Here is a 16,223-nt window from a genome sequence, read left to right on the forward strand (position 1 = left end):
TTAAATCAAAGATGAGCCATCAATCAGCCCATAATGCAGTTTTCGTAATGCTGAGTCTGCCTGCTTGATTGTTGGTATTTGGGGTTTTCCATTCAGCAGCTTAAATAAGGTCTTGCAGGTCTGCCCCTTAAATTTCTTGGGAATATTTTCTCTCACAGTATCACCATAATGCCGGAGAATGACTGGTCGGTCAAATCCTGCTTCTTTCAGCTTAGATATCTGATCGTTTCTGTTTAGACAGGGAAGGGAAAAAAACCCACCTATAATGATGATAATTTCTCAGTGGGCTAAATCCTACCAGCCTTACCCAGCCAAAACTTTCACTAATTTAAAAATGTTTGTCCAGAGTAACAGCTATAGGATTTGCTTCAATATTTCCCCAATACTAACTTAATTGGACATCAAATCATTTAGTCAGGTTTGACAATCTCAGCCTTAGATACTCAGTCATCAACTGCTGCCATTGCTAAGGGGCTGTCAGTATCTCCCCATTGTGTCTTGGTAATACCAGCATCTCAATGACATGTTTGTACTACTATAAGTAGTGGTATTACAGTGTACCGCTGAGCATGACATCATGTGAATAGTTTCCAGAAGGAAGAGTTTCTGATTTAGAAGACTTGGCTATTGTGTCCTTACCTAGACAATGGCAAAGTTGCCAAGCTTATTTTCACCTACGGTATCATAAAAATGTGCCCTTTTTTTTCCTTGTCCCCGCCTCTGTCCCCCTTCCGATGCAAAAGAATTTGTCAACTCCACCAGTTGTAGCACAGGGTGCTAGATTTTTTTACAGTTAATATAAGTAATACTTTGCATTTTTAAGTAGTCTACCATCTGAGGAGCTCAAGGATGAATTTAGCCTCACAAGCTAATTATTAAACTCATTTCACATGCGGAGAAGACAGAGAGCACTCAGATTACTTGCACAAGATCACATACAGGCCTGTGGCAGAGAGGGAATTAGAAAGAAGCCAGGGAGCAGATCCTCATCTGAGATAAATTGTTATAAATCCATTGATCTCAGGGCAGCTATGACAATTTACCCCTGCTGAGGATCTCCTGATCCCCCATTCTTGCCTGTTAGCCACTAAACCAGTGTTGAGTTTCCATATGCCTCTCATTCTAGCTTTCACTCTACTTGCTTACTTTAATCTTGTGACCGAGAAGAATAAATGGTACTCTTTGTTTTTTACAAGATTTCTGTATATTTCAATATTCTAATTGATCACAAGGGCAGAGCAGATAATCACAGCTTACAGGGGGTTAAACTAAACCAAAATGAGTAGATATAAATTTTAGTCCTACCAGCCTTCAGCCAACATTTTAAATCAGACTTGACATTTTAATAATCTTTGTGTTTGTATATATTACACTTTGAGAAGATCTTAAAAAGATCATGTTATCTCAAAAGCTTTATTTGCAAAAAGTTGTTAGGAAGGAAAGGTACTAAAGAGGTACTGAAATATTAGCTAGTAGACATTGAAGGAGTATTCTTGTCTCTGAGCCAAGTTTTCTTACATTTTAAGTTATCATAGAATATCAGGGTTGGAAGGTCATCTAGTCCAACCCCTAACTCAAAGCAGGACCAATCCTCAGACAGATTTTTGCCCTGATCCCTAAATGGCCCCCTCAAGGATTGAACTCACAACCCTGGGTTTAGCAGGCCAATTCTCAAACTGCTAAGCTATCTCTTTCCACCCCTGCCCCCTATATATGGAGATATACTTATCTCATAGAGTTGGAAGGGACCCCAAACAGTTACTGAGTCCAGCCCCCTGCCTTCACTAGCAGGACCAAGTACTGATTTTGCCCCAGATCCCTAAGTGGCCCCCTCAAGGATTGAGCTCACAACTTTGGGTTTAGCAGGCCAATGCTCAAATCACTGAGCTATCCCTCTCCTTGTAACAAAACAGGGCTCAGTATTACTTTTTGCTGACCAGACTAAGTATAAACATTCAATAACATTACATCAAGTGCTATAGCACTTGGCCCAGAAATCTGGTGGTAGCACAATGCATTGCAACGTGGGGATCAGGATCTTAATTCCAAGCTGATGGGCCAGCAGGGTCTGCAAACCCTGCAGAGGAACCACGTTCAGCTCCTATGGAAAGGAATGCTTTGCCCTGCTCTAGGGGGAGACCTTCCTGTTTGATGAAGAAGCAGCATACATAGTTGCTCTTCGCAGCCAGATGGACAGGTCAGCTGGCCCCACTTCACTGGTGGGGGCACTCAGAGGGTAGACCCTCCACCAGCTGCACCATACACAAGTATAGCTGCACATATCACTTAAATTATCAATATACAGGAGACCTATAAGATTAACATTAAATATGAAAACTCATTTTTTGCATTTTTGCAAACATGTAAAATAAAGTTATTGGAGAGTGGTCTACAGCTATTGCTCTAGTGGCCTGAGTGCAGCACTAGAAGCAAATCCTAATCTTTTTTTTTACACCAATTCGCTAAGGGGCCTTGGGTCAGTCATTTGAATTTTGCCTCAGTTTCCCCATCCATAAAACAGTGACAACAAACCTTTTAATGACAACACGAGGATTAATTAGTGTTTGTAAAACACTTAAATTTAAAATCCCTAGCATTTATTATAATGATTACATACACTAGTTGCTAAAACCACATAACCATAGTCTTCATAATCATTTTTATCTAAGATATACCAGCCTTCTTACAGCTAAAAATGTATATTATATGACACTCATCAATATGCTGAATTGTCAGTGGAATATTAAAATGTATAATAACTGAGATTTAGAAACTGTGCTGTAGTTACAGATTTACACACATAAACCTTAATTAACTGCTTTTCTAAACAGTTAGTATTTATAGTTAGTAATTATCTTAACTCTTCATTAAATCTGGCCTGGCTTATCAAACTAGTACCTACTATTTAAAACATTTAGACCCTAATTTTCCACCATGTCCAAATGCGGCAGCTTCAGGGAGCTAGTTGCAGCGCACTGACTCAAGGCCACCCAGTCGTGGTGTAAATTGGAGCAGAAGGGCACAGCAGAGCTCAGATACCTCCTGTCCCCAGACCACCCTGAAACCTCCCAGCTTCCCTCTTATGCTGGCCAAGGGAGGTGGCTGATGTAGCAGAAGGCTACAAGTTCTATGCCAGCAAAGATTCCCTCTGCACAGTGACAATACTCTGCTGGAATCTCCTGGGATTTAAGGACACTTTGTGCTGTGTAAAACACAAAAGTGTCAAGTGTAAGCAACGCAAAGACACCTAAGTGAATCAGGGAATCCAGGCCTTTGGGTCTGATTCTGCAGTCCTCCTGAGGCCCTGAGTAAGGATAGCAGGCTTGAGTTTATGGCATGCTGTGGAAACCCAGACTGGTATTTTTAGGTCAAGATTGTAAAATGTATCTAAACAAGCTTTTGTGACTGCTGCTGGAGATTAGTGATAATCTGAAAAGATGAATCCTGACCTGTCATTAATCCCCAAGAAATGCCTCTGCTGAGGTAGTAGTTGTTAGAAGATGAAAATTCAAATAAAAGTGGATTGCTTCTTTATAGGAATAGTGAAGTTTCAATTGATTTCTCAGAATTTTCAGAGAAATAATGCTCTCAGTTCAGATTGTTTGAAACATCTCCCATCATTTCAATTTCTAATACCATTGCTATATACTGTATATATTAATCCCCAATATGAATAAAGGGACATAGAAACCCCTGCTTGATACATTTGTATCTGAGCTTGTCGTAGTTTCTCCACTGCCCAGGCAAAAGGCACTTTCCATTCAAGATCTTCAGACTTAGAGTCAGAATGCAGGAAACGCCAACCTTAAGAAACAATACAAGAGCTCAGAATTAGATATAGCAAAGGACAGAGTGGCATTTAGGTGTCAGTCCCATTCTAAGGCATTCAGCAATAACAATGTAAGGCTCACTGACATGATTTTAAAAAATTATTAAGTCTCAGGAGTTGTTTATGTTCTTAACCAGCGTATTTGCTTTGCAGAATATAATGTTAGTAGGCAGGAAAGTGCCTTCCAAACTCCTTTAGTTGAAAAACAAGGAACAAAGACATCTATGGAGATGAGGGCCTCAAATGACTGGATAAGTCTGATAAGCTTCAGTTCAGCAGTTTATCTGAACTCCAAACCCTCTGAAGTTTATCAGTCACTTTTCATTTTCCCCACAGCCTGAACAGCCTGGCATTGCTGCTCTGATGGGCTGGAGGCAGCACCCAGTTGAGTCCTTAAACAATACCCCAAGATTTAGCTAGAATGGGGGTAGGCAACCTATGGCACGCGTGCCGAAGGCGGCACGTGAGCTGATTTTCAGTGGCATTCACACTGCCCAGGTCCTGGCCACCAGTCTGGGGGGGCTCTGCATTTTAATTTTAAATGAAGCTTTTTAAACATTTTTAAAACCTTATTTACTTTACATACAACAAGAGTTTAATTATATATTATAGACTTACAGAAAGAGACCTTCTAAAAACATTAAAATGTATTACTGACACGCAAAACCTTAAATTAGAGTGAATAAATGAAGACTTGGCACACCACTTCTGAAAGGCTGCCGACCCCTGAGCTAGAAGAAGTCATTGGAGAATCAAGCCACATCTACACCATTGAATCAGTTGGGGTGCAGTGCTATGAACAGCATTGAGGCAGTCTCTATACTACCTTTCATTTTGGATACATTTCTATCTAGTGTCCACCATTGCAGCTGCACTATCCTCTGTGTCTCTATTACACAGTTCCCAGCTCAGCTCCCTGCAGTTTGTGGGTGTAGTTTCAAAGGGCCTTATTAGAGCTCAAGGGATTGTGAGAGAAGAGGTAAAACACACACAACTCCCTAAGAAGCTGAGCCATTTCCATAGCATTTTCTCAGGACCTGGATGAATGGTCAGAGTTTGATCTGTGTTCGGTCAGACAATTTTCTCCTGACGCTCCTAGTAAAGTAACAGCCAAGTGCCCCAGAAGGCCCAGGAGAGGTGATGGAAGGTGTTGTAGCTACAGCCAGCCAGAGAATGAGCCCAGCAACAGATGGAATTTATCCGCAAAGTTCAGCTTCCCTGATTCTGTGCACCACTTCACAGTGAAGTTAGCCAGGTGACAGGCTGCTTTTGGGTCAGTACTACAGGCACCGGATGGTGAGATCAAGTGGTTTGGGATGGTCTAGCAACAATGGCTGTAGAACTTAAACTTGCAGCAACAGACCTGCTGAATGGAAGTTCCTTTCCCCAAAGAAAAGGGTGGAGATTGCCCCGAGGAAGCTGGTTACTCCAGAGAGTTACTGATTGGTTGGGCATTAGTATGGGGTTGGGAAATTCACAGTAGGTGCTGTTGTGGTGGAGGTTTGCAGAAGGATATATTAAGTGCTGAAGGGATGTGTGATCAAGATGGCAAATGATCCAGAGATCAGTGAGAATTTTGGATAAGTGGGCTGCTTACCTATGCAGGAGCTATAGATAGAAACCTTGTGCCCTTTCTGTGCATCCAGCAATTCATTAAGTCCAAGATCATATTAACAGAAACAGATGCCACTCTGTGTTGCTGAATCATCATGATTATTTCTTTATGTTCAGCATGCATGATGCCAGAATATCTAGTGACTCTGGGCTTTTCAGAAAAGACTAGTAGGGCCCTTTCTTCCCACCCCAGAACATATAGGCTGAGCGTGCTGCCTCTGAAGCCTGTTCGTTCAGCCTTGTCCAGTCCAAAATGTAAGGATCACATGCAGAGAGTCATTGTCAAGAGGCCACCAGATGAACTCCACAAGAAGTGAAGGGAGGAAAGTGGGTAAAATGACACTTTTTTACAAAGCAACATTTTTAAAGAAGTCTAATGAGTAACACAAAGTAAAACAGGGCTTCACTTCAGATTATGTTATTGGGCCATACAATACACTGTGATTTACATTAAAGTCAGTGCATTACAGATCCCCTTAAGGGCAAAAGTTATGGAGCAGGTAAAGGACTAGGCAGGTTTTAGCACAGATGGTTAAAAACTCATCCCAAAACAATGAACTGTCCTGCTTTCTGCCAACAGAGATAAGTGAATCTGCAAGTGCTTCTCAAAGGAAGGCTGATGAGCCTCATTGGCAGTGGGCAACTCCTTGTGGATGGGTTGGGTATCTAAACCTGTAGGCGTGGAGCTAGGGCAGAGTGTGATCTGGGTGGCTTGTTGGCTCTTGATTTGTATGACAGTGGAAGTGAGGCTTTAACCTGAGGCAGTGTCAATGGCTGTGCCAAGCTTTCTGTTTAATGTTTTGTAGGAAAGCGGAAATTTTCTATTCTTCTATAATAAACCTCATCCACACAGGTGCTTTAACTCAACTCAAGCATGCAGAATCCCTTGCCTGTTTTACCGCTGTTCTGACCAGCTTGTCACAAACACTTAACACCAAAGATACAGAAGGTGTACAGTTTCCTCTAAAAATATCTACTGACTTTGGGATTTTAGCCTTATGTATGCAGAGCACCTTACCTTTTTCCTCAGACAGTTTTGATGACAGTGAGAAACTGATTGTGACAGGTAAGTGGGTATCATGTTGCGTAACAGGAGCTAAACAAGAGGGAAAAGGAAACAGAGTGCTTGTAAACATGCTCTGTAAACACACCTGGGGCAAGCCAATTTCTTAAAAAAGATTTTTTCTTTTAAGCAGAAAGACTGCAATTGCATACAAAAAGCTGAACAAGACTTGTCCAAGACCAATGGATCGGCGCTAATTATTGTGATACTGATGAACTTTCTTGGCCCAATATTTCATTGCTGTTTCACTCACCTTGAAATGGGAAACCGTAAGTGCTTTGATAAATGGTTTGAAACATTGCCTAGTTTCGCTGTAGCTGTTACACTAAGTGTTTGTACTTCTAACTTTAGCTGCAAGGCTATTTCGCAATGTTCTTCGCAATACTTCTCAGTGAGTCACAACACATCCCTGCACAGCCAACAGGCACTCTAGCCTAACAGGAAGAATTTTCCTTTTTCTAGCTGCTCCAGTGTGGCCACCTTCTCTAACCTAAATATTAGAGCGAAACACAGTTGCACATTCTACTTGCCTTTGTTTCCTAGAGGCTTATTTGGTGCCATTTCAGGATTCCTTTTTTCCTTTGCACAATCTGCAGGTAAAACACTCTTCTTGCGCCGACCTTTTGCACATTGAGTTATTTCATGATCCATATATTCAGACCCCGATGCCAGCTTCTCACACTCTTCTGATGCTTGGCTTTTCCCTGATCTCATGCTTTTGTACCTTAGGGACTGCTGTTGCTTTTTACTGTAATCAGCACCTTCAGTGAGCTCCTTCCAGCTGTAGTTCAGGAGATTTACAATTCCCTTAGGGAAAATAATGTCATAGCTAGCAAAGAGCTGCAATATTTCTCCGAGTTCATGTAAGATGGTGGGAGCCATGTATTTATATTCATCCAACAGGCTCGGCTGTATTTCTTCATCTGCTGGAAGGACTGAAGGCATTTGAGATAGCTTTGAGCTGGGAACTTCACTGCTAGTTTTGAATAGGGAAGTGCCAGATATCTGAGGCAGAAATGGATATTTCTCTCTTCTTGCTGTTTCATCTTTTAAGAAACTGTCTTCATTTCCTTCCACATGTTCTGCTGTACATCCAGGATTCCTGAATTTGACCAGGCTGGGGAAAAGATATTATACCTTTTAAGTAACAATTATTTTTGTTAAATAATATAACCAGGGAGTATACACAGTAGAAAGATGTCCACCTTGCAGTCAACATTCCTGCCTACAGTCTCAGCAGACAGGCCAATGATTGAATGGATATGGATCCTGTGCTACTTTCTCAGCCCCAGAAGTGGTGCTTCTAGGTCAAACTGAAACATTGACAAGGTTGTATGGTGAAACTTAACAGAGCTATAGCAGCAGCTGGAAGACTTTCTATGGACTTCGGTATGCTTTGGATCACTTAAAATAAATTCACTTACAATAATTATGCCTGCCCCTATTAATAATGACACAACTTTATTTTGTCACACACATTGTTTTCATAAACAATTTCCTCTCTCATAAATAAAATTAATATCAAATAAGTTAAAGGTTCTGCCTTTTACGGGTGACTTCCATTAAACTAGGCTTTGGATGTCCAAGGAGGGCTTTGCAGGTTGTTAGGTTTTATATACACACTTTTTTGTTTGTTTGTTTTTCACTTTAGAAACACGTGAAATAACAATACTGATCTTACCTGGTTGTGGGAGGTATTGGAGCATACTTATTTTGAGCTCTCACACCTCAGTTGAAGGGACGGAGGTATTCAATCTTTAAAAAGATGTATTTTATTCAAAATAGGTATTAACGAAGAAGGTTCTAAATCCCAGTCCTGGAAATACTTATGAAGGTGCTTAATTTTAAGCACGATTAGTTTCAATGGGAATATCTCACATACTTAAAGCTAATCTGGGTAAAATGTTGAGAAATACCAAAGTGATTTTGGAACCTGAATCCCGTTTTCAAAAATGACTTAGGTGCTGAAGAGCTTCAGTCCCACTGAAAGCAAATAGGCTCCTCAGTCTCTTTGGTGTTTCTGAAAAATGTATCCTCTGACTAAAAATCTCTTTCCCTCTCTGTTGCTCAACTTTGACTCCTGTGATGTCATCGTTTTACTAGTTCTCTATTCACCATAGAGTCTTCCAGGACCAACAAAACCTGAATTTCCAATGCAAAAACCAGTAAGTCCTCTCCCATCCCCATCTTTTTTAAATGACCATCCCTGTCCATCCTTTTGTAACTTTATATTTAATTAAGAAGTAATAGGTTTTTTTAAAAGGCATACGACCATTTTATTTCTTTCCAATTCACCTTTAACTCTTACAACCTTAGTGCTTGTAGCCAATAATGCCATATGGAATGCCATAAGGTTAATAGCCACTACTGAGCTCTGTAGCAAGGTAGCAGAAATTCATGGAAGCATCATTCAAAAAGAATTTCATAAATCATTTACAAGGTGTAAAGTGACTTGTAAAGGCGCACTAAACTAATAAGGAGCTCATTAGCATGCCAATGCTGGAGATTTCTCATTAATTTATGCCAACTAATAGGGTTCTCCAGGCAGGTGTGTCCATCTCTCTGAAGGAAAAATATCAGTTTTAAAAATGAAAACAAATATTTATGTGAAGCACATTGCCTAAAGAATCCACTAGCAAAAACTAATTCACATCTTTCAAAATATTCACCCCTCTCCCCTGAGGTCATGAGTAGTCAGAGCAGAAATCTGACCCCTGGTAGAGAATCACTGCTCTGAACTATCCATCATTCCACACTGCTTCTCAATGTCATTGTAAGCTCCATAGGGCAGGAATATTTTCATCATTATTATTATCTGCTATTATGTATTATGTTAGTGCCTGAAGATCCCAACCAAGACTGTGGCCACTTTCTGCTAGCTACTGTGCAAACCTCTAGTAAGAAACAGTCTCTTCCCTGAAGAGCTTGCAATCATCATACAATGTGTTTCTCTGGGGGTACTTAGGAGAACATGTTTGCTACATTTGCAGAGCTGAATTGTAACCATTAAAGATTTTAGGTGCAAACTCATTTTCTTTTTACTTTAAATAAATTTTAGGTTATCATTGGCCATTACTGGCCGTTTTCTTAGATTGTTTTTTAAGTTATAAACAATTCATCATATTGAAACAAACTCAAAGGGAGATTTTTCAAAGGCACAAATGGGAGTCCAGAGAAGTTGGGTGTTTTCAACCCATTTCTCCTTTTGAACATTTTCTTCTCAACTACTAATTGGTGGAAACTGAATCATATGTATTGCCACTGGCATCATATGAACTCCCTTACCTGGGAATAAAGCCCGTGGGCTGAGAATTTGTGGTGAGTGAATTGAAATCAGTGGGTGGTTCTTCTGGTATTTTCTTGCCCCGCTCTTTTGTTCTAGATTTCAGCTGAAACAAAATATATATTTTGGATTAAACATGTAAATGCTGGGGGGAAAAGAAACAATAATGTGCTAAAGATGAAAGAAAATACCTGGTCAAAGAAATATATGGGTCCTGGCTCCAGGGTTACAGGCAGTGGCATTTTCTCCCTTTGTTCCTAAAAGGATGGAAACATGGTTATGCCAACAGAACGAGGGAATGAAAAGTGTTAGTATTTTCTGCAATATAATTAAGGTAACATTATTGTTTTCATTGCGAGACCCCAAAAATCCTCTCCAGTTAACATAGAAACCACTGCCATAGGAACAGCAACAAAATATTGCATAATTAATTTTTTAAATCTTTTAGCTGTGTTTAAAATTATATGAAATTCAAAAAAATTCAGTTTATCAATTTTTGACACATTTGTCTTTGTACTGCTCCAGACTAGCTTTAGCGACTTCTTGTGGCATATTATCTGTAATGACTTTTCTTTTGTTTATTATGTGGATAAAAATGTAAAAATGGCAGGTCTCATTTTGAGACATGACTATCAACCTGTGTATACACAAACTTTACCAGATAGGGCTTTTATTATGCCTTTTTCACAGATATATAACAAGCATCTTAAATATGTATTCAAGAAATATTGTTTCAAGTCTAAGGCCTTGGTCCTGGAAGGAGCTCCATACAGATGGACGCCTGCAGCCATACAAAGTCAATGGGTCTCCTCTTGGAGGCAGGGGTCTGACTGCATGGAGCACCTTATTGGAGCAGGGCCTAAAACATGTTTGGGTGGAGATGCAGAAATACTGAAATAGCTATCTATCAGGTAAATAATCTGGGAATTTTAAAAGTGTAAATCTATACAAGAGACTGGAAATTATTTTTTCAGTTATGTAACATTAATCTTATCACCATTTAAAAACAATTGTTCGTAAATGAAATGCAAGGGAGGGTGCATCTGCAAAAAAGTCGACCAGTTGAATACACAAAGATCTGCATTTGAACATGCACATAGACAGATGTGCCCCGGTTTGTGTGTAAAAATGACAGTCTGTGCACTCCAGTGTATGGGTTTTGCAGCAAGATAGGGAACATGAATTTTCACAGATACACTCATTGTGCTCTTTGAAAATCTGGCCTCAAAATGATATCAAGATTGTGACAAAACTGACACAAGACAGGAAAGTCAGAATTCAGGTTGACAGGCTGCACGTAAATTGTGGCTTGGTGAAAAAGGTATGTGCCAATGGCCAGGATTTAGAAAAACAGGCTGCCAGGATTAAGTCTGAGTTTCTTGGCTTCTGTCAATTGTGTCACTTTTAACTTTGATTGCATATACTTTTTTCTGTTTTAAATACAAGTTTTGAAAAGGAACTTTTTCAGAATAAAAAGAGTCATTTATTTGCTCATGCTACAAACTCAAATATCTTTAACAATATGTATAATTCTCATAATTAATATTATTGATTATCTTAGCTCAGGAGAATCTAGTAGCAAAGTGTAGGACCCACCTCCCTTCTCTGTGTTCAGAAATGGGGTGAGGAGAAAATCTCTCTTCTCTCTCTCAGAGTGAGTAGGGTACATAAAAGGATACTTTCTCTGGTAGAGTAGGCTTCTTTCTTTGTCAGACATCTACTTTTACTTTGTCAGACATCTCCAGTCTTCAGAGCTGATGGTGAAGTCTTTACTCATGTGAATAATTCCACTAGTTTCAGTGGGTTTACACGTGAGTAAAGGCTGCAAGTTTGGGCCCTAAGCTTGGACGAGAAGTATTAAAATGTCATAAACATGCAATTGAATGAATGAAATTAGCAACAGAAGTACATTTGATAAATACATTCATACTGCACTTCAGAGTTGGACATAGACTGTTCATTTCCTATTCCCCCTCCATTTCCCTCGTACAATACACACATAAAGGACATCTCCCTTTCTTGGCATAAATATAAGACTTGAATGAAGAAAAAAGCATAACATACCCTGAAAGAAGCCTTTCCTTGAAGAACAGAACTTCTTTCGCTAGTAAAATGATGCAAATGCAAACTGCCTCCTTAAAAAGAGAGAAAAGGAGGTGTGTCAGTGTGCTTCTTTCTACACAGAGTTTAAAGTCCTGTTGCTTAGTAACCACATACTCTGGACTGGACTCAACTATAATCCCTTTTCTTAACTTCTCCAGCCCATGTATGCTTGTGTCTGGAGAGTTAGCTTTAAGTCCCTTTTCCACCGCAAAAAATTGTTTTCATGTATTTCTTTCTCAAGACTCTACACTGGCTCTACCATCCATACAATACAATTTTATTTGATTGCTGTCAAATAGCATGTCATGTTTCAAAACACAGAATTACCGAACATAACACAATTTAAACACGAACAACAGGAGACGAACATTAACGGAGAAAGGGCCCAAACCTGTGAGTTGGTGAGTGAATCCCTCAAGATGTGGATAGCACTGAGCTCTTCTTAAACCTTGGTGATCAGTCCCAAAGCAGCAGGACAAGCTCTCCAGCACACAGTTATGGATACATATTTATGATTCATTATCACTTTATTAAATCAGTTCTGTTTCTTTATATCACTTTATTAATTCTTCTAATTTTAAAATGTGGTTCCCATTTACAATCTTCTATTATTCATGCCATCCTGTCATTTATTGCCACTAATGAGTTACTCATGCCAGTTTTAACTCAGTATTTAATTTCCTTTGTTATTTTTTATTCATTTCTTGTCACCTTTGTAAACTAATATGCCACTGATTCTTTCTCCTGTCACCCATGTGTTGCTTTGCTCTTCTCACCCTCTCCCTGGCTTGTGTTCTCATCCTCTGGATTTTCAGCTCTCCATTGTTATTACTCTCACTTTTTCTTCTCTCCACCACTGCTCAGTATCATCTCCACCTCTCTAGGCCCCTCCTGACCTATTGGGCTTCCATAAACTTGTAAATCTCCATTATCTCTAACCCCTGCTATGTAATTGTGAAAACAAATGGGCTGGAAAATTTCCTAATCTTACAAACAATTAAGGAGCAGGTTAGGGAGCACCACCCAATGCATCTGTCTCAGTCCACCATGGCCGCCTCCCTCTGCTCCCCAGAAGGGACAATGGCTACATGTGAAGCTGAAAGACAAAAAATGTACTGGAAAATGGGAACACTGTTATGGACCCACAGGACTGTAACAGGCACAATGCAGATGATGTGCACAAATAAAATCAATAAATAAAAATGAAGGCTTGGCCTGGATTAAAAAACAAAAAACACCCAGCTCCGTGCAACCTCCGTCCTATCTAATTAGAAAACCACACAGCAAAGAAATAGATTAAAGCTGTCTGAGGCAGCAGTAACATATATCTATCTATCTATTGCTGTGCAATCTATTGTTAATAAAATGAAAGGCTGATCCTTTGTGGCCTATCCTAATTAGCTACATAGAGTACCACAGAGATCCTGATCAGGGAGCATGAATAACAGAATAGGAGAAATGGGAACAGTGTTAAAAAATTAGCAGCCTTGTCTACACACAAAAGTTGTACTGTTTTAACTATACTGGTACAACTCTCAGTGGATACAGTTATACCAGTATAAATATGCTTATACCAGTATACTTTATTCCCATACAGGAAGGGCCATAAATGATACTGTCATAAGGCAGCTTTTTACTGGTATAACTGTGTCCACACTAGAGGTTGTACTGGTATAGTTATAATATTATTATAAAAAATATTAGACCCTTAACTGACATAGTTATACCAGTACAAAAACTGTGGGTAGATCAGGCCTAGTGGTATCAGGAATAAAATTGACTTAATTAATGAAGGTTCATGAATGGCAGCACAGCTGTTCTCCCTTTTTGTTTTTAGACTACCTTACATGATCTATATCATGTTTTACAAGCAAAGGGTGTGGGAATTCCACAAATTTCAATGTATGGCATGTCCCTCACATTGTTTCCGTCCCCAGCAAGCAAGAATGGTGGGTGGACAAGGGCTATATCGATAGAAACAATGGAAAGAATTTTTATATGTTTATAGTCTCTCTGGTCTGTCACTGTGAAAGATAGGGTGGGCTAGTGGTCCCTCTGAACAACAGGATTAGAAACCAGAAGCTTGTGTATTCTAATCTCAGCTCTGTGTGTAACTCTTGCTCCACGTGAACTTTGGCAAATTACTTAACTTCTCTTCCTCAGTTTTCTAACTCTAAAATCAGTTGCTTGTGAGGCTAAGGGTTCACTGTTCTTTCCAAGCAACTCTTGTCTCAGAGCCGACAACTCACTATATCTAATACATCACTATACCTAAACACCATGGTATTTATCTATGATGGGTACTGAAAGATTGTAACTTATCAATACTCACAATCATTGTGAAGTGTGTGTATGGATAATATTTCAGGAATAATGTAACTATATTGAAAACTATGCCCTATTATGCCTTGAAGTAAAAGTTAATCGCCAGGGAATTGTATGTCTCAGTAATGATTCAAGTGGGAGGCAATTGGCACCCCTCCCAGGTCAGCTGGTGATGTAGTGCATGGTTCAGTTGTCTACTCTTGCCCAATCCCAGAACAGTCAATGGAAAACCAGCAAAGACAACTGCAAACAAATCAAAACCTCTTGGAGGGGAAAGGCATATTATAACAGAGAAGGGATCAACTGGTCTGTGAATAAAGACAAAAGACTGATTCATATATAACAGTGTGGAGAAAGACACTCTTCATCCATATACTGAGTGAGGCGACATCTTGTTGAGTGGAGGTGTTTCATGAAAGATTGGATCCTAGTTCCTGTGAAGCCAGCCCCCTTGGCAACAGACTGAACTTTGGAGAGGAAACTTACCTTATTAGCTAAGAAAGGTAGCTATTAATAAGTGTAGGTCCTAGTTCACATTGTATTATTTCATTTTATAAGGTAACCATTTATTTCCATCACTCTCTCTTGTTTCTAGTGGAACCACTATTTTTACTTAAACCTTCTTTAGTTTTATTATAAGTGCTGTGTATCACATAGGAGTGGTGATTTAAGGTTCACCTGGTAAACTGGGGTACACTGTTTTTTTAGGAGCAGGGGATCTGGATTCCTTGATTTCTTAACATTAATAAGTCACCATCACCAGATGGCATTCACCCAAGAGTTCTGAAAGAACTCAACTGTGAAATTGCGGAACTATTAACTAGGGTTTGTAACCTGTCCTTTAAATTGGCTTCTGTACCCAACGACTGGAAGATAGCTAATGTAACGCCAATATTTTAAAAGGGCTCTAGAGGTGATCCCAGCAATTACAGACTGGTAAGTCTAATGTCAGTACCGGGCAAATTAGTCGAAACAATAGTAAAGAATAAAATTGTCAGACACATAGAAGAACATAAATTGTTGGGCAAAAGTCAACATGGTTTCTCTAAAGGGAAATCGCGTCTTACTAATCTATTAGAGTTCTTTGAAGGGGTCAACAAACATGTGGACAAGGGGGATCCAGTGGACATAGTGTACTTAGATTTCCAGAAAGCCTTTGACAAGGTCCCTCACCAAAGGCTCTTACGTAAATTAAGTTGTCATGGGATAAAAGGGAAGGTCCTTTCATGGATTGAGAATTGGTTAAAAGACAGGGAACAAAGGGTAGGAATTAATGGTAAATTCTCAGAATGGAGAGGTGTAACTGGTGGTGTTCCCCAAGGGTCAGTCCTCGGACCAATCCTATTCAACTTATTCATAAATGATCTGGAGAAAGGGGTAAAAAGTGAGGTGGCAAAGTTTGCAGACGATACTAAACTGCTCAAGATAGTTAAGACCAAAGCAGACTGTGAAGAACTTCAAAAAGATCTCACAAAACTAAGTGATTGGGCCACAAAATGGCAAATGAAATTTAATGTGGATAAATGTAAAGTAATGCACATTGGAAAAAATAACCCCAACTATACATTCAATATGATGGGGGCTAATTTAGCTACAACAAATCAGGAAAAAGAACTTGGAGTCATCGTGGATAGTTCTCTGAAGATGTCCACGCAGTGTGCAGAGGCGGTCAAAAAAGCAAACAGGATGTTAGAAATCATTAAAAAGGGAATAGAGAATAAGACGGCGAATATATTATTGCTCTTATATAAATCGATGGTACGCCCACATCTTGAATACTGCGTGCAGATGTGGTCGCCTCATGTCAAAAAAGATATACTGGCATTAGAAAAGGATCAGAGAAGGGCAACTAAAATGATTAGGGGTTTGGAGAGGGTCCCATATGAGGAGAGATTAAAGAGGCTAGGACTTTTCAGCTTGGAAAAGAGGAGACTAAGGGGGGATATGATAGAGGTATATAAAATTATGAATGATGTGGAGAAAGTAGATAAGAAAAAGTTATTTAC

General features: G+C 39.5%; 1 protein-coding gene across 1 annotated transcript in view; it reads right to left on the bottom strand.

The window, feature by feature from the left end:
* LOC123343443 overlaps positions 1 to 16,223 on the bottom strand; it is a 20,051-nt gene continuing 3,828 nt past the window's right edge. Inside the window, exons 2-8 of the mRNA XM_044978600.1 lie at positions 11,854 to 11,924; positions 9,981 to 10,046; positions 9,792 to 9,895; positions 7,037 to 7,623; positions 6,462 to 6,539; positions 3,705 to 3,804; positions 1 to 229 (exon numbers count right to left, since the gene is read on the bottom strand). Of these exons, the coding sequence (XP_044834535.1) occupies positions 1 to 229; positions 3,705 to 3,804; positions 6,462 to 6,539; positions 7,037 to 7,623; positions 9,792 to 9,895; positions 9,981 to 10,031 (1,149 nt within the window). The 5' untranslated portion in view covers positions 10,032 to 10,046; positions 11,854 to 11,924. The remainder of the gene's footprint in view (positions 230 to 3,704; positions 3,805 to 6,461; positions 6,540 to 7,036; positions 7,624 to 9,791; positions 9,896 to 9,980; positions 10,047 to 11,853; positions 11,925 to 16,223) is intronic.

This window comes from Mauremys mutica, chromosome 1 (genome assembly GCF_020497125.1).
Source record: "Mauremys mutica isolate MM-2020 ecotype Southern chromosome 1, ASM2049712v1, whole genome shotgun sequence".
In the NCBI taxonomy this organism is placed as follows: domain Eukaryota; kingdom Metazoa; phylum Chordata; order Testudines; family Geoemydidae; genus Mauremys; species Mauremys mutica.